This window comes from Hippopotamus amphibius, chromosome 3, assembly GCF_030028045.1.
Source record: "Hippopotamus amphibius kiboko isolate mHipAmp2 chromosome 3, mHipAmp2.hap2, whole genome shotgun sequence".
Classification (NCBI taxonomy): Eukaryota; Metazoa; Chordata; class Mammalia; order Artiodactyla; family Hippopotamidae; genus Hippopotamus; species Hippopotamus amphibius.
The window spans coordinates 195,083,687-195,108,302 of NC_080188.1; the positions used below are offsets into that span (position 1 = coordinate 195,083,687).

A 24,616-nucleotide genomic window follows, 5' to 3' on the forward strand; every position below is an offset into this window, starting at 1 on the left:
TTATTAGAGATTGATTAAACAATCACCTGAAATATTTTTAGAAAATGACTATAACGTTAAAACATCTCATACTTTCAGTAAACAGTCCTAGCTCCACCTCAGAACTATTTCAGTGTATTCATTCTTCAAATGTGTCTAAGTCTGCTGTCCTTAATTTCAAGCATATATATAGTTATATCTACATCACCTTGCAAAGTGCCTTTTTATGAATATTTTTTACTCTTACAGTTATGTTTAGTTAGCTGTGGCTTATAAATAAACAATGAGATGGTCCCTCCTGTCATTTTATATATTTAGGCTTTTACATTCCGTGAATATTGTTTAACTTCTTCACATATTTAAATAAATGTTTTAATATCAAACTAATTCTACTAGGAAAGCGTAGTTCCCAATTTAAAAAGAATCGCCCATCAAAAAATTACTATTAAAGATTGTTTTTCTCAAAGAAATATTCAGCTATCACTGGAGCTGACTATAAAAATTTTAATAGAACACAAAAGAGCTGATTTTCTTTTTTCTTTCTCTTTCTTATTCTTCCTCATTTAAAAAAAAAATAAACAATCCTTTCTTCTCAGGGAATTAATAGTAGGAACTGCATGCACATGAGGAAAACGTTCTTAAAAGTTAGGACATTATTTTCGTAATTATGCCCCTACCCAGTGAAGAATACTTTGATGGATTTCTAAAATGAACAACTCTGATCCTTTCTAGCAGCTTCTGCAAAATTTTTATAATGAGGCAATCTAGTTATAATGAGGTAAAAAGATAATATAATTCTTCACTGGCCTAGGTTGGGATTTGTTCATACAATAGCATAAATTTTACTACAGTAAGATAAAGTAGTTCAATTTAATTTGCTTCAAGGTCAGCAAGTATTTTAGGTTATTTATGGGCATAAATAATCTGATTTTGACTTTAAAGTCACAGTTTTCCTATCACTAGCCATAAAAGCAATCAAGGCTAGTACTGCTGTATTTTTTGAGTCTGAGATTATTTTAATTCTTTTTGTTTCAAATTCCCTAATAATGATTTCAGAGTACATGCAATATTATAGAAAAAAAAATATTTTGAAGATTTTTTATTCCCAAATTTTAATATATCTGAATAAACAATGGACTTTTTAATAGGGGAGTTATTTTAACTTAGGACTATGTTATAAAGATATTTAAAAATAACCATTAGAATATATACAGAAACAGTACAATCTGCATTTTTACCCTGTTGTAAGGAATACGAAGGCCAGAAAATGCACTTTGGAGACTATTTAACACAAAATACAGAATATATCCTATTATAAGCTGCAGACACACACATGCACACACATATAAACCTCTGCAAGATCAAAGACCAGAAGAGAGTTGGCACTTAATTTATCAGCCTTTACAGACAAAAGACAGTTTTCGTCATTTCAAAAGGATCAGATGTCTTTTATGACAAACTGGGTTTGCAGTTTAATTTACAAATAGAATTCTAAGTAAGCAGTCTTTGCTCTGCCAGAGCAAATGACAAACAGTGTAGGTTTTCATTCTAGAGGCCCTCAGCAGGATAGAAAAGATTAAAATAAAACTGAAATAATTTAGAGAAAACAAATAAATGTTTCAGAAAGTTGAGGGAGATCAAAGCCAGAATTTTCTGACCCCAACTGTACAAGCATTTCTTATATATTGACCAGTGCCATCAGATCATTAATTAAAAGGAAAAGCGCTGGCAGGTGGCAGGGAAGCAAAAGCCGATAATTGGCCCCCTTCTTCTTCTTGCCTTCAAAAACTCTCTCATTCTTTTGCAAGACATGCCACTAGGCAGACAGAAATGCCTACTTTGTAATATAATGATTACGATGAGATGAAGAGACTTACGTTTAAAGAAACTCTGCCTAATGAATGCATCTAGCTTTTTAATTACGATCCTACTTTTACAATAAGGAATGTGATGTTCCATCCAGCATCTCCTCAGCTGCCAAAAGGTAAAGATATTAAATATCCTCTCACGCCACATGCACATATGTGACCCTTTTATTCCAGACAGAAAAAGTGGGAAAGTAACTCTTGGTGATTCAAGGGTCCGGGAGAAAACATATATATGTATGTTCACCACAAAATATCCTCCAGACTTACCACGTCACTCGGTAGGCTGCTCAAGTCATTAAATGGTGATTCTAAAGTGTTTGTGTCAACATTTAACATAACCACATCCTCCAATGATTTATTTTTCACTCTCTGTTTAAAAAACACAATTATAAACAAACATCTTAGTATATTTTCCTTCCAAAACTGTAATGAGCTTAGATATGTAGAGAAAATTATCTTAACGCATTACCCTTAGGAAAAGAAAAAAGGATAATTCTACATTATAAAAGAATGTTAACAGTTCTGCCTTATGAGAACATCTGTCTACAACCATTCGAAAACATAGAGTACAAATGCTTAAAATAGCATGTTTACTCATCTAAACATATTAGTTTGGAGATACTGAACGTAATTTAACTACCAAAGACATATTACAACAAAAACAAAAAAGCATGGCTATATTAAACTATAAAAATTCATATCCTTTAAATTTTACCAACTGAATTTCAATCCTATAATACAGGAACTTGTGGCCAGTTCTATAACTATTTTTAGCACAAATCATACTGCGGGGTTAACACAAAACAATAAATATGACTACTAAGTAGTAAACTAAGTTTTAAATTAATAAATATTTTCTCTATATCTCCGTATCCATTTGGTATAAGTTGATGATGACAAGTGAAAGCTGACTAAGAAAAAATGACAGAGAGCAGTAATATGGAATTTATTGTTAGTTACTATTGATCCCAGGAATTTAATATAAAGGATAAAATTTAATAGCCTATCAGATTAACTATCTGACTTGTCATATTTGTTTGAAAGCTTAGTCAAATGGTCAAATTATCTCAACATATGCACAATTGAAAAATCAGAATTTATTAAATTTTCACCCTTAAAGAAAGAAAATATTTATAGTTTTTTTCCCATTTAAACTAACATGTCTACTTAAACAAATCATATAATTCTATTAGTCTTATCTAAATGACAGCAAATAATATTATTTCCTAATGAAAATAAGTAAGGTGTGCATTAATGAAATATATCCATCAACCCAGGATTCCATAGCTGCAGAGTTCCATAGCGATCGGTCAATTAATTTCAGTACAGTAGTTTTAAAAGCGACATTCTAGAATAATAGCCATTTTTCAGATTATTTAAATACCTTAAATATTAAATTGGCCAAGCCAATTTCTTAAGTTAGCCAAGACTGGATTTCTGTGATTCATTTAGAATTTCAAATCTCTGCGTATCAGGTAGAACGTTACATTTGCTAGGAAAACGGTAGTCTAGAGTAAGGAATTTTTATGTGTTAAGAAAGCCGTAATGTCCATGTAGAATATGGATTCTCAAGGGACATATGGTTCTAAAACTCTATCTTGTAAAAGACATAATTATTCTAAAGTAAGACTCATAAGATGGCCATTTCCAAGAAATTAACAGAGAATCACTTATAACAGTGATACTATTGACAAAACATATGGATAAACTCACTCCCTTTCCATGTGCATACATATATGTAGAAGAGGCTTACATATGTAAACACGTGGTTATCTACAAATCCACTATAGCATAATTACAAAAATAACCTATTTTATGAGCAAAAATATATTTTTATTAATGACATTTGCATGGAAAAAGTATATCTTAATTTTTATTTCCATCTTCAATTTTAAGTTGCCCTTTTAACAGAAAATGTAAAAATAATCCAGAAACCTGATGTATTTTTCAGGGAGGAAACGAAACGAGTTTATCTAAATAGCCCAGGATAATGGTTATGTGACCGCAAAATGTTTGTAATGACACTAACACTAAACTCTGAATAAAGGAAATTAGCATTAGTATGAAATGTATACTTTTTTCAAAGTTTCTCTTAGTTTTCAAAAAGTCTGATAATAGCTGAATATTAAAATTTGTTAACGGGAACACTCAGTAAGAAAGGAAAATGTATTCACTTCAATAAATCAACACACTGAGACTCCCTAAAACGAGAACAATTCTACTTAAGCAAAAAAGGGGAAAGAACAGTATATGATTTAAATCTTTTTTTAAAAAGATTCATATTAATGTATTTTCTCTATTATTTCCCTCCAAATCAGGCTCTAGCCGTTTTTCCCTGAACAGGAGTGGAAGGTCACATGGCGTATGAAATGGTAGCACTTTCTCTGCCCATGTGTTTATGTCACATACAATTCATAAACTTGTTTGGATGGGGAAAGAGTAAGAAAGTGTGCAAAAACAATGGACTTTTTTCTTCAAAAATAAGAAAACAATATTAGGACATAGACTGAAAGTCTTACTGAGAACAATAGCAGATGCTGAACTGGCAAGTCTCCCGGCATCCTCCACACACCATGCTCCTGCCAGGTGACGGCAGTGCACCTGCATGTCCTGCACATGGAGTGAGGGAGGGACACGGTAGCAGCAGCCACAAGACACTGACACTGGGGCAACACTTCATCTAGAATCCTTTGTGTATTAGAATAAATAATAGAACCCTCACATTTGTAGCCTGTTCTGGTTTATTCCCAATCATTTGCAGGCCTTAAGTCTGCTTTGACGTCACCCCTAAATGCCCTTATCCTTCATTTTAGAAGCAAATTTACATTTCAAAAAGAGATTTCAAGCCATCTTTTACTTATGATCACATAAAAATAATTTTTAAAAAAGATTTAGAAAGACACTAATTTCAGGTCTTTGAATAATTATGTTTAAAAGTCTTTGCAAAACTGTTAAAAAGTGCTGAAAGTGTCTTGACTGAGAGAGAATATTTTGATTCTTCCTCCACAAAAAATTAGTTGTATTTGCAGCCAAACAAAATGTGAAAAATTATTCAGTTCTATCTCATATATAAAATATGTAAATATATATTTATATTTTAATTATAATACCATTTATATAAAATAAAAAAGCACAAAAGATCAGAATTTTAGTGAAAAAAATCTGTCTAATAATGTCATAATAAAAATGGAATTGCTGGCTATGTATCACCTGGTAAAAGATTAAGAAGAAAGTTACTAAATGGTACCCAACTGGTTTAAAGTCATTCCTGAAGTTCCTAGTATAGTTTCTCATTAACTATTAAACCAAATAAACCAAATAAAACTGACTATTTAGATAGTTTGATAAATCCAGAGTATAAAAGGTGCAGAGACTTCAGCCGATCCAATCACGGCTTTACACAGTTTCATTTAATGATAAGAGCCAATTTAACGTTAGAAAGGACTGCTTCTCCGAGACAATACTCTATGGAGTAAAAAGTCCTTCAGTTTGCTCCTTTAAAAAGGGACTTATTTTCTTTACAGGTATCCAATAAACATGTGATAAACTGTATTAAATATTTAAAGCATGTACTCCTTTCTACAGTATTTTGGAAAAGCTGAATCATTTGTTTTAAAAGTTGCTATAGAATCGTTATGTGAAAATAATATCATTAACAGGTACAATCAACCACTTTAAATATTTTTCATCTGTATAAATAAATGTATTATAAAAATGTATTATACGTATTATATACATATTATAAAAATACGTATTCTATTAGGTACATTAAATAAGAAGAAATACGGGCACTAACATCAAAATCAAAGTTGATGACTTTTTTTGAAACCATACCAACCAACCACGGTTAGATTTTGCAAAAACTCAAACTACTGATGAATAAAATGCCAGTCATATATTCCACACTCTAATAGCAGATTAAACACCTATTTATTCATGGTTTATCTTATACAATTTGTCCTTTCACTGCAAGTACCTTGGTCTGTAAGAACAAGTTTTCTAAAAATTAACAAAATATAAAGTCATAATGTTATCCAACCCAGACTTCAAAATTAAAAAGAAATTAAAACCACTAAAAATTCATTAAAATGTAGTCTTTATTAATGGTTAAAGCACAACTCTGTCCACAAAGGATGCTCAGGAGTTTTAAAATAATCACCAGGCTCTTCACTGATCAGCAGAGTGAGGGATAACAAGTGACAAAAGTCATTTTGGAATGACAGTTAAAACACACACACACCAAAAAACACACTACATTTTAAGTCCCAACAGGACTTGAAAATTAAAGTTTTTAAAAAGCTATATTCTAATTTAAAAGTTATGATTAGTGTATTAAAACACTAATCTTTTGAAAAAGCACTGATACACTGGATTGCAGTGAAGTTTGCAAAATAAAAACACTCTCTGTTTATGACATAATTACATAAATTCTTACTTTCATAATAAAGAAATATTTCTTCTGAAAGAGAAATAGATATAAAAGATCTCAAGTTCCATAAAGAAAGTAGTTCATCAAAGACTAAGGTTTTTAGTATTTAAAACTTATCATATGACTTCAACCAAACAGAATCCACTATCAATGGGTCTCCTACCACTGAAGATGGTCACTGTGCACGCTAATTAAAATAAAATTATTTCAGTACTGCCTTTGTGAAAATGACCATGTAAGTATACTCCAAATATGCACCTAGTCATTTCTTTGTCCTATTCAACTGATACTCTTTCAAAACACAACTGTTTTCACTATTATTTTTATGAATTAATGTATCACTATCTCACGTCAGAAAGATACTCACCTCTATGAGGCTGGAGTGTATTCCAATCAGGTATGGCATCGGGGCACTAAATTAAAAAATATATATGTATATATTCATATAGTTCATTAAAACTGAAACAAGAATATAAGTAATTCAGAATGCTTAAAAAAATAAATTTATTAAGTGCGTAGTTCTAACATAGCACTCAGATATTTAAAATTATTCAACATGCAAAATTCAAATTTAATCTTAGAGGCCATTAATATAGTCAAATTAAAGTTGATTTATATAAAATCACAAAACCACTTATAATTAACAATTAATGTTTAAAAAAGCTTTTTTTAATTTAAGAAGAATATTAGGGTCTAGGCCATAGTTTGAGATGAATCTTTTCTGTACTTCCTATCAAATATATCCTAAATCATCAGATTTATTCACATTTCTTTGTACAGCTTTTTTATTCAATTAGATTCCTATATGATTTTCTTAATATATATTCACTGTTTCACACCTACGTAATGTCACGAAAATTTTGGAGTCAGTCGGTCACAATGTATTTAGGAGACCTGCTGCATGCCAGGTTTGGGTTTGGGCACGGTTTGGGAACTAGAGGTGCAAAGATAAATACTTTCTTTCCCCACTGCTACCATTCTATTTCTGCGCTATTGTTCCACTCGTAACCTATTATTTCAACTCTATACATTCTTATTTATCTCACTTTTAATTGTAATAATATAATTTTAATAAATTTAAAAATATTCAAATAAGTTTATGAATGCTATTAATTAGTTCAACACAATATGTGGAGCATACCCATGTGCCAGCACCTGGCACAGGGGTTAGGGTACAAGAATAAACAACATAGCAGAATATATTCCCTTCTGGAGCTTATACTCTAGCAGAAGATACAGACATTAAATAGTTTTTTGTAATATATAAAATCAGACTTACTAGTAATTTCAAAAATATTTCTCATGAAATATAGGGAGAAAATTATTCAACCTGACATTTCAAAATTAAAATATTATTTAACAAGAAAACATGAAAATGAACAATGTCTACAAATGGGATAGAAGATACGTGAATAAATAGCTATTTAAAAATAAAACATTTTTGGCATTTCTTTTATATACATCTTTGTGTTATATTTACTGCAAACCTTTTCTGTTAATGAAAACAGATAATCTTCTTTTTCAAAGGATTTGCATAATTTTCCAAACATCCCTGGCATCATTAGAACAGAGTTGTCCAAACCCCTGCATATCCACTTTGCTACTGGGAACCAGTAACAGATAAAACAGGCACCTTGGTAGATCCACTGTTTTCGAAGTAACCTTAAACAGTTCCTAATTTATGATGGCTAGCCACTAACTTCGATATCCAGAATTCACAAAAAAGAACAAGAACAGTTCAAGTTCTTTGTCCAATCCTTATTACCCTGTTTCTTATATCATATTGCACTAGATTCTAATTTCTAGTTGTCTTTGTCTTCTGTAGCTTTGTTCCTTCCTACATTTTTATGCAATAGACCATCTGGAATTGATCTGATATTCTGGATATTTTATTTGACTGAAAGTTGAGAACTATTTATAGGCCTTGATATCCTTAAGACCTAACAGATTTTCTACCTTCAAAAGGAAACAGGAGGAATAAATGTGGACTGTTCCACTTTTGCTTAAATAAAAGGAGGCTAGTTGCTTCCCCAGTTCAAGTTCTCATCTCTGGAATTCCTTCTGCGACCCCACAGAAGGTAGAAAATATGTGCCAGTAACTACTCTGGGCTCCCCTGACCGGATTCAGGCAACTTTCACAAAACAGGGTAGGCAACTCCCAAGACCTTAAATATGTCAAGCCTTCTCCATACCCAAAATAGAATAAATTTATTAAAGTTACTGTGCAATTTTCCAGTTCACCCCAGGGTAGGTTATCCAACCGACAAGATTCACACAGGAAGTCCATGGTATCTCAAATCTCAAAGCACGTTTTAATATAATGAGTGTTAATCAAAATACTTAAGACTCCTAAAAATTATGATTATTACACCCATTTTGCATATGTTGAAGGGACACTAAAAGGATCAGATTTCAGAACATCAGAACCGAAAGTAATAACTCCAACTGAAGCCCTATGAAATACATCTAAGATAACACTTTTTAAACTTCATGAAAGCTAGTTATTTCTTGAAACATAATAAATTTACAGAAATTGTTAAACTAGAATAAAAGTCCAATAAAGAATTCCTATGCAGAACTTAATAATAAAGTCACCTGAAATGTTTTCGATGTTCATTCTCATGATAAATGGATTGTACACATCCTAATATTAAGTCAGCCAAATCTCATGAAAAGTAATTTTGCTACCCTAGCTGAAATCTCCTAATTAGAGCGTTAGTAAGTCAGGAAGAGATCCCTGGCAACACAGATGTTTTATCATCTATGTGCAAAACTATCCTAGGTCTTTCTGTCAATGGAATTATTTTGTAAAGAAAGGATACAGAAGGCTCTATTGTGACTGCTTTTTTTTTTTGGTAGCAGTTCATCTTCACTGAAAAATAATTACTACGTAATAGCTTTTTTTCTTTTTAGGTTTTCTCATGGAGGCCACCCATGGGGTAGACTGTAACAGCAGTCTATTAACTTAGAGTAGTCTAAACAACTTAATTTCCCATTTATTTTTTTAAAAAACTACTCGCTTAGAAGCAAAATCTGCTCCTTTCATAAAAAGAAGAATCAGATAGCCTAAATTAAAAGATGACAACCATTCTCAAACAAACAATTATTCTTTTACTAGTACTGGAATGATATTTACCACAGAGGTGCTGAAGGACTCAGAAGGTTGAGTGTCTGGCAACATCACTTTAGACTTGCTATATTAAAGTACTCTCTCTTTTTGTTTTGTTTTCAGTATCAATATCTAACATGAGATTTGTCCTCTTATTAAAATTTTAGGTCTACAAAAGAGTACTGGTTAAGGCACAATGTTATACAGATTTCTAAAACTTAATCACCTTGAATAACTGAAACTTTATACCTGTTAAATAGAAACTCCCCATTCATATGCGCAGACTACAGGAAAAACACAGATGGTGTCACTTCCACCCAGCAGCCTTCCCTGCCCAACCAGACAGGTGGGCACTTCCTCTTAGGTGTTCCACTCAGCATTCTTTTATATGTCTCAGACATTAACCCTACAGCATCACAGATCCCCTGTGCTCTGTGTGTGTGTGTACACGTGCACGAACGCAGGAACTGCTTCCCATCTGGGCATCCAAGCGGGCAGAAACTAAGTCTTATTCATTATATTACATACGCGTGGCTTGGCAAATACATGTTTACTAAGTGTCTGGTGTACAAATGGATGAATAAATGAATGAATGAGCCAACAACTTAGCAAGCCTTCATCAGCCGACCAAGATGCGCTATTCATCCACGGTCACAAGATGGCATCATGGCTCTCCAAGTCTATGCCACACCAGAGACACACTTCCGGGTGCCAGGACTGCCTCAGGACTGGAAAAGTCCAATCACCTTGAAGAGTTGGCAACATATACATCTACCCCTATCACATCTGCCTGGTGCTACTTTTGGAGTGGAATACAAAATTTTCTTTACTCAAACACTATAAGATTGAAGGGATAATCTCCAATATTTTTCCTCCCTTTTGCATACAGATCAGTTTGATTCTAGGATCATTTGCAAAGATGCAAAGGGAAGAAAACCACTTTCCCTTGAAAACAGGTTAGTCCATGGAATTTTCTGACAATGAAAGGGAGTTGGAGTCTTAGCTGTTTTGAAAAAAACTGTATATTATACTGTCCACTCCATATGTTAGAAGCTGAGCCTATCACCGTGACCTTAAGGTTCAGGAATTCTCAGATAACTCCTCGTCTGACTATCACTGCTCTACTCTCTGGACCAGGGAAGTGCCTGACATGGAGGCTGTTAGAATTTGTCCTAAAGGGGCTGTTTCAGAGGTTAGAAACTAGTAAGACTGAAATATAAAACAAGCTCCCTTCATTACAGTGGAAGCAGGTGAAAAAGAGGGACTTGATAGCAGAGTTAGAAAGTATCAGGAAGACATCTCTGGAAACAGTTACCAACAGTTTCTAAACAACAATATTTTATAGTCTTAAATGTGTAATCGTTACTGAGAATTGAACTTAAAAAGATGTTACCTCCTCAGATTTCAGAACATTTTTGTACAAAAATTAAAATGGAACATTACACATGATAAAACGTAATTTCAAACCTCACAATTAGAAGTGTTAGTTCTTGAACCACTACTTTAACATAGAGTTTTTAAAATTATATATCAATATTTTCAAATACTTTTGTCAAAATTATTTAAAATAAGTTTTAATTACTGAATACTGCATGGAAAGATCTACTACACACATCGACGTGAAAGAATTGAGGTTCCTGGCTTCAAGGATGCTAATCTATTCTAGGTATGCTGGTCAGAGAAGAACACTCTAAAGTGAACACCAGGAGAGCTATTTCTAGATCCAGCTTTACTCTCAGACTTGTGTGTGTGGTGCTTCACAGTGTAATTAACCCACACACCTACAGTCTCCTGCCAAACTGCTTCTCCCTCCCAGCACCCAAAGGGCAGAATGGCAGTGGGACGTCACTGGAAACCTACTTCACAGCCTTATCAATACTGGTAACACTACCATGTTGTGGAAACACACAACACACTGGCAAAATTCACATGTGGCCAAATATACATACTGTCATTAAAATCATTTGTTCTGAAGAGGGCTAGTCATGAAAACTTAATAGAAAATTTCAACGTGTGAATTCTCCCCTAAGCTCCAGGGGAAGGGGACAGGGGAGTTCCAGAGGCCCAGCTGAATTCAGACTGGGTGAGGTCACTGGCAGTTGCTTCTAGTGCCAAGAAGCCTTTCAGAATTACTCCCAGCACTTGTCAACACTGCTTTCATAGTGACTCAAGGCTGAGGCTTTGACTTAAACCAGCAACTCAGGGAACCCCTGCATTAGAGACAAGCCCTCCGCTGGCATCTGGTACTTGGCGTGCTATAGAGGGAAGATGCGTACGGGAAAGTGTGTCCTGAGGTGGAGCTAACGAACGTGAGCTCCAACACAGACAACCTGGTTTCTGGAAGACTCTGCAGACAAATTCTGACACCTGGAATATGGTGCTTTAACTGACACTACGACTTCTGTAAAATGTTCCTAACCACAGCTGAGACTGGATCAGCTTCTATTTATGCCTTTAATTATCTAAGTGACTACAGAAGAAACTCACAAAATCTAAAGAACTTTATGTTTGCCAAGTATAAATTTTTGCTACCTTTGGAAAAAGAACTACTCTGCCCTTTATAAAACCACCTTTTAATACTTGTTACTAATCTCCAGGTCAAGTTTCAGAGACCTCGTTCACATATATACACATATGTACTCCAAGCTCCCTTACTCTACAAAGGAATCGATGTCTTCTAACCCTAAAACCTGGACTACCAGGAATCCGGCAGAGCCAGCTTACCAGCAGTAGTCCAGCAGGTGAGGAGGCAGCACTGGGATGTAGATGTGCTGCCAGTACATCGGGTAGAGCAGGGAGACCGATCCGTGGAGACAGGCAGTTAACTACAATTTGTGAAAGGAAAACAACAGTAAGTAGCCGCCGACCCTCCAGACAGAGAGACGTGCTCAAGTTATCAAAGGCTGACGATACTCATAAAACAATTTATTTAACGACCTGAATCACATTATCTTCACCAATTCTGCCTGTAAAAAGTCTCATGTTTCAGAAGCCCCTCTGAAAAATACATAAGCAGCAAAGTAGCTTTTTGGGCATCTTATGTAGACGGTTATCACTTCCTGAAAATACAGCATTTGGGGTCAAAACTCAGAACATGTAAAACTGAAAAATCAGGCAAGCCTCTCAGAAGGAAGCTAGGAAACTGCAGCGTGTGCGGCCCAGGTTGCGCTCACTCAGATTCATGCGCCCGACGCAGCACAGGGAGGAGGAGAGGCTGAAAGCTCCTGGGGGATATCATTAGGGCAAATTGCCAGAGAATGAAACATGAGCCAGTCAGGAGAATCTGGAAGCTGCAGTGTCGCCAGGGGACCCAACGCTCGACAGTTGGAGCATCAGCGCCGTGTGAACCGCGGGTGACGGTATCAGGAGACTCTGCTCGCTGACACGGAGAATGTCACTATTGACCAGCGAGCTGCCCAAGCTTGACAGCTGTACCACAGGAAGCCACGGATATCATAATTTCATATTTAAGCTGTTCATTTCAGATTAACATCGTGTTTCCTAGCTTTATATCACAACAGCTGCAAATACACTGATGCTATTTTAAAGGTAGTTGCCATTTTAATTGTATTGTTTTGGCAAGCAGTTAATTAAATATTTTTTTAATGCTTGACAAAGGGATATCGCTTTTTTCCCCTCCCTCCTACTGACCCTCATCAGAATTCTTTCTCTGTGACTTTGTTTACATTTTAAGTTATATTTCTGTTAAGTGCTGAGTTTTTTTTTTTTTAGCATTTAAAGCATTTTTTAGCATTTAAATCAGCATTCTTCATTTTAAAGTTTTGCTATGGTCTGCATTCTGAAGACATTTAATGAATAAAAGTCATTTTATTCAACTTGAAAATCAGAATTTAAAAATAAAACCATCTGAAAACGCACCACAAAATTTCTATAAACCATTCTTTCTATTACACAAAGAAATTAAAATTTACACATAGTAATCAAATTAATTCAAAATGATAAATGTAAACAAAGTAATTCAATCTTAATAGCAACATTTGTCTATATTTAAGTGCAAGATAGTTCCACTAAATTTTTTAAGTCAGTTAATCTAATCTGAACCAAAAACATAAAAATGTTTATTAAAAGTATTCATCTTCGTCATGTGTGTCGTATTTCTTCCAGTTAAGATTTTTAATTTCTTTTATACAGCAAAAAATATGTATTTGTCCCATTTAGAATGCGATCATTAAAGGGTTTTAGTACTCTGCATTTACAAATTTTAATAGTTTACCTACAGTATTTCTTCAATAAATATTATTTTTAAAATTCCTTAAATAGAAAATACAATATACCGCTAGGAGGCATTCAGATACTTTCATTTAACAATTACATACCAGATTTATTTCTCTTACATATTTGAACTAGAGGGAAATGAAAATGGGGTTATCTCAGTTGTGCCAATTCTTAGAGAGCTTTCATGTGCTCCCTGGTTGTAAATGAGGCAACTTTAAATGCTTCAGTGTAACTGGATGGACTAAAAAGCACTATGTAGCTGTGAAAGGCAGTTAATTTACTCAATTTCTCCATCTACAGACAGATGGCTTTTAAAACAGCTCCTTTAAATCCGTTTTAAAAAGGAAAGTATTTTTCCTTTTATTGTTGAGAAAATAATCAGCAGTGTAACGAGAGAAAACGCATTCTCAAAATGAGGAATTATAATAATGGTGACATGTTACTGGGCACACCCAGAGTCCAAAGCACCCTATTCAATGCGATGGGTGTTCCCCTACGCCCTTAACGGTCATCCTTAAGTCAAGCTACGAATTTCTCACTAACAAGGCACAGTATCATCTGATGAATATGACTGGTCTCTTAGAGGATGATTTCTGCAACGAGAAGCAAAGTCACAAACTTTCTGCAAAGGCCAGCGTTTGGCAGAGGGTCACATCAGCTAATCAAGATCTACCAGCAAAGAAGGAAGCTGTACAAGATTTGGCAACTTCTTAGATGCAGGGGAGGCAACAGAGCAGTGACAGGGAGAGGTAAAAATACTACACCCACCTACCCCGCCCCAAACCACAGTTTCTGGCCTAAGCAACCGGGATGAATTAGTTAAGGAAATATAACAAAAGTATCAGGTTAAGGTGGAGCTGTAAGCAATTTGCTTTTGCAAATATTGATTCTGTTCACTATGAGACATCCAAGTGGAGATTTCCAAAGAAGACAGAAACATACCAAAGCAGATCTCCCCTAACCACCCAGCAGCATGTAATAACTATGATTTAAAAAACAGAGAAGATACTATTTTAGGATATACTTTGTAGAGGAGATAAAGTTGTAAGTAAAAAAAAAAAAAATACGATTAAGGAAAAATACATTTTCCAGGAAATTAAACAGCTACATGCAAGCTGCATAAAGTAAGAATGGTCAAGTGCATCGGAGACCAAGTGAGGGCCCGGCCACTAAGGGGCTGTGTGACCCCGGCACACCTGCAAATGCAGCCAGACCCCAGGTTCCTAATCTTGAACATAAGAAACACATGCTCAATGATCTGTGAACACTGTCTCTGAGAGATCCAACATTCTTTACTCTTAGATCTGATCAATTCTAACATTTTATATTTTTAGTAATAGTTAAGAATTGTTTTTTCCATACAGGTGGTTAACAGAACATTTTAGCTAGACTATAATTCAGATCCACCTTCAAAATCTATCTAAAGATAATCTCTAAAAGTGTCAAAGCACACTAAGTAAGTGTGAAATCAGAAACATTATAATACTTTACTTGTTTAGTTCAATGGAGTTTTTGAGTACCTGCCATGTACCATCACTAATCTCTACTAAGCAGCAGGGACACAGAACAGCACAAGTTACATATCAGTCAGGAAAGCAAATAAGCAAGTAAAGCACATATTATGTCAGCTGGAGGTAAATCCTATGAAGAAACCTAAAGCGGGGTAAGAGCAGAGGGGCTGTTCTAGTCGGGAGGATTAGAAACAAACTCTGATGTGGCCACATTTGCACTGAGACCCAAATGAAATATGGGAGCCACGTATGGTGGACCTGGGGAGAAGGGCATTCAGGAGCCTGCGGTGGGAGCAGACTTGGTACCTTCGCAGAGCAGGAGGGGGTCGGCTGATTAGATTAGAGTAAGCGGGAGAACAGCAGGAGGTGAGGTCAGAGAGGAAGCAGGGTCGGAGCTGAGGAGCCTCCTGGGGACACAGCGAAGACGCCAGATTTCATTCTGGATGAGATCTATCCGCGCCTCTGAACACAGTGCTAACTGTCCCAGCAAATCATTTTCCTAGAACGTTTCCAGAACTTCGCAAATTAAGGAAAATAAATGACAGACTTAGAAGTTTGCTTTGCAGAATACAATCCTATGAAGAAATGAGATGAAATGGAGTATAATCTATAAAAATACTGAATCACCATGTTGTACACCTGAAACTAGTGTAATTATAAATCAACTACATGTCAATTAAAAAAAAAGAAATGAGAACCACTTATAAGCCAAGTAAGAAGGACAATCTTCTTACTTTTAGGTCATTTATGAAATACTGAATCTCCAAGCTTAAAGGGAACTGATAATCATACTTCTTTGGATCAGAATTACCCAAAATTCTACACTAGGTCCATGATAGGGCTAGAAGCCCACAGCGCTCTTCTGACATTCGGCCAGCAGCTGCTCTAATACCACAGCTGTTCCTTATGAAAGCAAGGGAGGGGGAGGAGAAGATTCTGTGTCTGGGTGAGAACATATTCCTGGCATTACATCCTTGAAACTGAAGGAATAATGCATTGCTATTATTGAATAAAAATTAAATGTACTAAATAAAGAAAAAAATGTACCAAATAAAGGTTTAAGAAAAAAAAATCCTTATCATCTTTGTTAAATGGCATTAGAGTATTTAAATGCACAGATAATTTCACAAAGCACACTCAGCATACCGAGCTGATCAAGTCCCAAAGTGCTGACTACTGCAGACTTAAAATCACCGGGATATTCATCCCGTGCACTACAACTGTGAGGTTAAGTACGGATGGAGACTGTGCGAAAGAGAGAAGAACTGGGGCCTCTGAAATCATTGGGAGAAACCTGACAACCAAGGTTGGTGACGGTGACCTCAGTGGTGGAATAAAGGCACCTGGAGCTTCCCATTCTGGCCACAGGTCTAAGGGAGAGGCTGTCACTGACGGCAGTAAGGACAGCAAATGCTTACATGATGCCAGGCACTATCTCAGCACTTGATATACTCAGGTTTAATCCTACGACAATGTTATGAAACAGGCAGTATTATCACTATTTCCATTTTACAGATCAGGACACTGCAGCAAAGTTACACCAACTGCCTGAGACCACACAACTAGCAAACGGCGAAGCCAGGAGACCAATAAGTACAATTCCATTATTTCAACCTGCCTTTTGATACACAAAGATTCAAAATTCCCATCATTACTGGGCTTTGAATAATATATACTGGCTGGAAATATTTTATCCTAATTATATAGTGGAGAATGAGCCTTTGAACAGACAGATAAGAACAGTTGACCTTTAAATGAAAAATTCAGGGTCTATGATAGAGGTGCAGTTTACAAAACCTTCCCCAGGCATCACAGTCTGCAGCTTCAGCAGGAAACCAAGAGAGCAGATTCTCTCCAAAATGTTACAAAGATAAGATAATTGATAAAAATTCTGCAAGTTATCTCCATCTGCATCTGCAACTATATTTAGTTGGAAGCCAAACCAAGGTTCTTCCCTTTACGATGTGAAACCTCACTTATACCTTGCTCTTAAACTTAAACTATGTACTTATTGAGGAAATCAGCCTACTACTACAACTAAGCTATGTTTTAAGCAATTCAGTAGACATGCATTTTGAAGGGGAAAAAAAAAAACACATTATGAGATTTCCAAGGAGACAACAGGAAAACGATCCACTGGGTGTGATGACCACAGCAGCAAACAGCAGGATTCTCATTCACAGGCTTCATGGGCGAGGACCTCCCCCTGACGCGCCACCGCTCCCACTATCCTAGGCTCTGCATCTCTCAGCCGGATCCTGCCTCACCTCTCCTGTAAGAGTCCCACTGCCTTCAACTAAAGTTCTATATGAATTACTGGTTTATGTCCCCTAAGAATGTATTTATGCACAAAATCCAAGAAGTACCGATTAGAGGCGTCATTTGATTTTACCTGAATCAATAGTTACTTCAGAAATGTAAGCCCTATAAATAGCTATAGGTACACAAAATAAGCTGCTGCAGATGGGGATGTGATAAATTCCTCGTGGAATGAAAAACATTTTAGTGGAAAGCATAAAGAAACCATCTGTTTAAACACATTTAATGTACATTCACACTTAAAAGTTTAGGCCAAAAGAGGTAGCAGCGGGATATTTGAAAACTGCTAAGTTATCCCAACTATAAAATATTCTTACTTGAGTAAAATTCTAACACTCAAATTAAGTGATACTTGTAAAGAAATGTTTAGAGAAACAGCAATTTTATATCATGAAAAAAGACAGTATTTGGTTGTACGTATTTCTTTTCCAGTGCTTTTTTATACTCAAATATTATCTCATATTTCATTCTCTTTCTCCATTCCTTTAGGATGGTAAATTCTGCTACCTCACTACTAAAATTCATCCTGATGTCTCTGCAACACACGCAAGTCCCCTGGAAAGTCCTGCTCATCTCACGGCTGGTCACTGGTTTATTAGCTTTTCCGAGCCAAACAATTCTAATGCTTTCTTGCCTGCTTCTCTCATGTACTCATTCTTTCATTTATTTTACACATGGGGAAACTGAAGCAAAGTTAAACCAACTGCCCAAGATCACACAACTAGATGTGGGACACCAAACACGTGTCAGGCATCACTACTGGCGCTGGGGACCTCTGCCCTCAAGGAGCTTGCACTTGGGTAAGCCTCTACATGCACCACGGCTGTCGGACCAGCCCCACCTCAACTCTGAAGATCTACTGCCCATGGACGCCAAGGCCTTCAAACACATTTCCTCCCCATGTGACTCTCCCCAGCACTAATTTTACTGCACTCAAGTTCACATCTTCAATCAAATTCTGTAGCAGTTGAGCTTTTCCTGGAGAAGGCCCATCTACCTTTCCACAACTTTCAAGAGTCTGACACTATAACACCGCTCAAATACATCTATCGTCTCTCTACACAAACTTGTAGACCCTGGATTCTGGAGGACTGTAAAGTTAGGATGTTCATGTGAATTATATAAAAACTATATTTTAAAAATTAAGGGATTACTTAAAAACTAAACAGTATAATTAAAGAATCGCTGCATTTAAGAAAGAACCTTAGAGATCACTCATCCAATTCTTTCATTTTTTTATACAATAAACTTTAGGACAAAAGGAAAAAATGGCTTATATGAAGTCATTCAATATTTTAGTTGAGTAGTCAGGACTGAAACACAAATTGCTAATTTTAGAAGATATTATTGATATAATCACACTACTATCATATTTGGGGACATATTCCAAACAACCAATAAATAAAATCTAATTGACTGAACTTACTTTTTAACTATTAGGCATCTTTGAAAGTCATAACTTAAAATACCTCTCGCTAGGAACAAAACTGATGGCAAACCACTAGCAACTGAAGGACAGACAATCACAAGTGCAACCAAAGCAGCCCCAAAGGGACTTCTGAATCCCTGTAAGTGAAGTGACTATTTGTAAATTACACATAATCACATGAGAATGGATAATAATACACATACACTGTATCATTAAAACTGCATATAACATTCCCACATATACTTAATGTACGTATGCATATCAGTTATAAATATATACACCTACATAAAAACACACATATAAACACACCTACATAAAAACACACATATAAACACACACACACTACAGAGTTACAGTTTACTAGCAGCAAATGACATCGGGCCCTGCCCCCTTAGCTATGAGACACTAAGTAAATACCTGGTGAATATTTGTCCTTTGTGTGTCATTCTAAACTTCTCCCTCTTCTTTACTTACTTTCAAGCAGACACAACACCCAACAGACATTTCCTTATTAGCCACGTTTCTGAAACCTAACTTCATCTACCCTTCGTGGTCACTGTCAGTGCAGGAGCCGGTCACCTCTTGTTCTAATTACTGTGACTGCCTTTTAACCAGATGCCTGTCAGTCAGAGTTTCCCTACTCCATTTTTTCTAATGCCACCCGTGTTCTCTTCCCCAAAATAAACCAGGTCACAGCATATCCCTCATCTGTCTCCCCACAATCTGTTGGGTAAAATCCAAACCCCCACATTTAGCAAACATGATTCTCCACAATCTGGCCACTGCTATCTCTACAGCTAGATTTTGTAGCACAACCTCTCTCTCTCTCTGTCTCTCTCTCTCTCTCACACACGTATATATTTCCTAAACAAAACACAAATTCCTTCCAAGAACCAGGTGTGATATTGAGGTCAACTCTTTAATCTGCCACCATCCCTCAGACATGTCCCACATCAGAGCTCTAGTCACACTGACTGGCCTCGACTGACATGATATAATTTATTATTTACATTTACGATTCTAGAGAATCATAAATTAATAAGTTTGAAACTCTCAGTACCTGGCGAATAATAATATTTATCAATACCAAATGAATAAATACCTTTATACTCTATGTTTGGAAAACTCTACCAATGTCAAATATCTCCTTCAAAATAAAGGTCTTGTTTTTCTTCTCAAGTGGTTAACTAGTTCTTACTCTTTCCATAACAACTATTTTATCACTGAGGTAAATCACAATAAAATATCAGATTTGTGGGAGCTGTGCCTTCAGTCTATGCCTCTCAGCTCCAAATTCACTGCCTGCTACCCATCTGTGATAATGGATCTGGGCCCTAGAAGCATTTTTCCTCTTTCCAGATGGAGGACAGAGTGAGCTCTGCCAGCAGAGGACACAGAAGATGCACTGCAGGAGGAAGGAACTATGGCTTCCTGGCTCCCTGTGCTCTGGGGCAGGCTCCTGCAGGGCCTGTGCATCTCCAGAGCCTGGCTCTCGTAGGACACTGGCCAGTGGTACCCAACAGTAATATCTGACACCTCCTTCAGGCGGTTCTGTAGTAGAACGTGCCTAGGGGGCCCTCTCCCATGGCAGTCAGGTAGGCTGCCCAGTGGCAGGTTAATTATGTTGAACCTCTTCCGTTAAGGAGGAGGCATGATTAGGTTCATCCTCACCGGAATAAACATCCTGGGTAAGGGTTTGTCTTCTCTGCCCATGATCCTAATGCCAGCACCACTATCATCAGACTCACAGAATAACATACCTGTCAGCACGGCACTCCATAAAGCACTGAATCTCATCAAGGTGTTCATTTACCAGCAAAGTAAAGCAAGAGGCTCGTGTCCGTGAACCCAGCTACTCTCACCCTCACTTACGACCGAGAAGCCGCTGGCCTAACTGAAAGGGGGACGGCTCACCGAAGACTCAGCTGTGACGCCAGTTGAGAAACAGCACCCTTAAAGGGTGGGGCTCCGTGCTACATGATGCAGGATACGCTCTGAATCAGAAACCATTTCACGGGTTGTTTCTCCCAAAGCCAGCTTCCATGGGACCCGGAGTCAAGGGGTGGGGTGGGGGTGGCCTTCTCACTGTCCCTCTTAACACCACCCTTGAGGAAGTTCTAATTCCTGCCCCAGCCACGCAGAGCTCTTCTGGTTTGGAGATCAGACATCCCAACAAGGGAATGCTTCCACCTGAACTGGAAGATGAGACAGCCACCTGGCCCTCTGGGTCCCTTAATGCCACCGAATCAACATGCTAAAAATTGGGGTTAATCTACTGACTGGAGTGAAAAAAAAAAAGCAAAACACATAACTACTGAGGATCCAGGCTTTTGTAAATGACAGTTTATATCATTAAACCAGGTTAAAAAAAAAAACAAAAAACAGCAAGCTGAAGCTATGGCTGAGGTGAGGGGAACGTGGAACAGGTACCGGAAGAAGAGAGTCCGAAACAGCAGTCACGTTTCATGCTCAGTTCCAGAGACAAGGGCTGCAGTACTTCCCATATTTTTAATTTTCCTTTCATATGTTTATGTTTATTTTTATCAGCTAACCATTTTTTTCCTATACGTCTCATCTTTATCTTACATACATGCTGTTCTTAGTTAACAAAAAATTAAATGTGATTGTCATTGAAGCGATGGACTGAGTGACTCTTGGGACTGTGCTGCTTCTCATTTGGGGGAAAGGGTGACAATGTCCACACCTGTAAAAGGACAGCTACACCTCTTAGGCAGACACAGAGCTGTGTTTCACTGCTGTACAGGAAGTGCACATGATTTAGATGGTGTTGATGCAGGCTGAGCACCCAAAGGGGTGGACTGTACCAGTTACCGATTTACTGCCTCTCACCTCCCAGTGTACCCCTCTCTGTCTGATCTGTGAAAATAAATCTACGCCCTTTAGATATCTTTTCCTTTTAGCAGCTGGCATCATGCTGAGCTCTGTCGGGCGAGGACAATGAAGAGACCTGTCAGGAAGACAGGATCTGACGTCCCAGCTCCAGTGTTCTCACCTGCCAGGCCCCTCCCTCAAAGCCTGCCAGGTGCGGTGGGTGGCTGCCAGGCTGCCACATGACAGCAGCTCTGGAGGCCACAGGGGCCGGCCCGGCTCAGCACGACAGCTCCACACAGGGTGCCCGCAGCACGGAGGCGTCTCCCGCACCTGGCTGTCGGGAGCACCGCCGTCAGCGCACCCAGTGGCCGGAGCCTCCCTCCCCTCCCCATCAGCTGGTTTTCCCGGGGGGGGGGGGCAGCAAGGCAGCCCCGATGAGCATATCCCCCGGTGGCTCCAGAGCAGCAGGCAGCCAGGAGGGCCCCTCTCTGGGGACAGACCCCCAGCTCCCCTCAGCTGCTTCCCAGTAAGGGTGAAGGGATGCATCTCTCTGTGGGGGGCTTTCCCACACACCCTGAAGGGCCAGCTTCTGGCAAGTCGTGCTGGTGCAGCCCCAGAGCCCCTTCTCTGCCAGCACGTGGGCCCTGGCTGTGCCCTCTCCACAGGGCCCTTAGGTTGGTAGCTGCTTTACACCTGCTTTGCCAAGTTCTTCAGAGTCCCCGGCGCTTCCTGCAGCCCCTCACTGGTACCCCAACCCCGTACTGGGGTCTTAAATTCTTTACATTAAACTTCCACTGTTCAGATGACTACAGTTTCCCTCTCCTGAGCTGGGCCCTCATTATCTTGCCTGTACGTAAAACACTGTCTGGCATGAGTCAGGTGAGCTATAAATGAGGAATGACTCAATGAAAGAACAAAAAAAAACCACTCTCCATGGGAAGAAAGCAGTATGTTTTCCACTTATGATTACATGAGGGCCAAAACAAAGCCAACCAAGTTCCCATACAGACCGGACAAGAGTTAACAGAGCAAGAGAAATTCACAAAGCTGAAAGAGTTTAAGATGTATTGATAACTTTTTCCCCAAGGAATTACAATTTTGGCATACATTTTAAAAATTAAAATTTTCTACTAGAAAACAGCTGAACACAAATCTTTTTTTTTTTTTAAGACAAAGGCCTATGTGGAAATTATCCTCTAACTTATAAAATTCAGAATTTACCAGAAACCTTTACTACTGTCATCATTATTATTTAAAGACACTAGTGTCAAAAGGGCAATCAAAGAGACAAATTTTTACTTGTCAAAGAGACATGTATCTACCCTGGCATCTTCAGCATCAGATGAACACTTCATATTTCATACCATAATAAGTGAAAAGTTTATATTTTAAACACTTTCCTTTCTGAATCCACAGTCTAAAAGATTAAGTTTACTGCGCGGGCACACACACACACAGGCACACCAGCCATGGTTCTAACCTTTACGTGCTCGTTGCTATGAAAAACAGCTCTTATCACCCCAAGCAGTTGGAAGATACAAACACCTGCAGTTTTCCCATCTTAGAAGTTTCCTCTACACAAATCTTCTGACAAAGTGTCGCACGACCACCTCAATAGTCCCATCTCCACACTCCAGCCACACCCACTTAGCATGAATGAAAATGCAACATTCAAAAGAGCAGTATGCAAGTCAAGTAACACACTGGTAAGCAGAGACACTGTCTGCAGTTTCAGCCAACATAACTGGTTGCTCCGGGCTTTGGGAAAAACTAAAAATCTAAAGATTGTTCCTAGACTATCTCTCCCTGAGAGGTCTTGATAATAATTTTTAACTGCACCATGCCGCTGCAGCTTTTAAAACATAAGGGGGGAAATACACTTCAATAATCTGAAGCAGGCAGTAGACCTGGATAATCTTTGTTCTCCCACCAACTGTTCAATTCTTAATCTCCAGGACTCCCTGTGCTGCTGGTTTCAGATTAAATGCTGATACAGGTGGCGCTACTGAGAGGCAAGCAAGAATATGTAAAATCCAGATGGAGAGGTTAAAATGCTCTGGACTTCCCTGCAATCTAACTCAACCTCCAGCATCTACATTCTAATAGCTGCTTTTCTGGGGATCACAAGATTTCTTTCTGCACAGGCCCTTGATGGTATTAATGAGAGAAGGGGAGAAAGCATATGCTTAAAAGCCTGGGGGCAGCTATAACAAAGGAAGAGATGACAGCATATTCGCACGATTCCTGCACTCACAGCACACTGCTTGCTCTCCGCAGTCCAGACAGGACACCGGCTATACAATCGCATCTCTGTAACTAATGTGCTTACAGACTCCAAGAGGGTGATATCTACCAACTAAATACTGGTCAAAACAGGAGCTAACACTCAGACATCTGCTCTAAAGAGAGCATCTCTTGTACCTGCTTGCACAGGCCACAAAGATACACTCTAGTTAACACATCACTGACAGGATGACGAGAGAGCTCCTGTCAGACGCTGGCCAGCCGGGTGCTGGAGACAAAACACACGGCCCCAGCTGACTAGTTAGAGAAAGTCTGGGGAGGAACAATTACAGAGCACATGACAAGGCTTCATGCCTGACTGACTTGAGAGCCGATGACACGGCTCTGGTCACAAAACAGCAATAAGTCAACGGATACACCCTTGTAATATCATGATTTATTCCTTTGCTTTGAATACATGAGACTCTGGGCTGTTGTTCTGCTAGTCTGCTGTTCACTTGGGGCTTAAACCTCTAAGGTCTGCCTACAGCATGTACAAAATCAACGTTCCTGCTCAGGACTTCCAAGAACCCTTTCGTGTGTACCAAATAAAGTACACATCAGTAGGATAAACACAAAACTGATGACATCCCAATTCATTTAACTCAAAACACAGAAAAA

The 24,616-nt window shown here is 37.8% G+C and overlaps 1 protein-coding gene across 7 annotated transcripts in view; it reads right to left on the bottom strand.

Moving 5' to 3' along the window:
• The window catches only part of DENND1B (DENN domain containing 1B), a 260,389-nt gene that overhangs the window by 100,197 nt on the left and 135,576 nt on the right, over positions 1–24,616 (bottom strand). For all 7 annotated transcript variants that reach the window (XM_057726003.1, XM_057726001.1, XM_057726007.1 and 4 more), the window contains 3 exons: positions 12,110–12,210; positions 6,644–6,689; positions 2,115–2,216 (listed from right to left, as the gene is read on the bottom strand). In XM_057726003.1, coding sequence (XP_057581986.1) covers positions 2,115–2,216; positions 6,644–6,689; positions 12,110–12,210 — 249 coding nt within the window. The remainder of the gene's footprint in view (positions 1–2,114; positions 2,217–6,643; positions 6,690–12,109; positions 12,211–24,616) is intronic.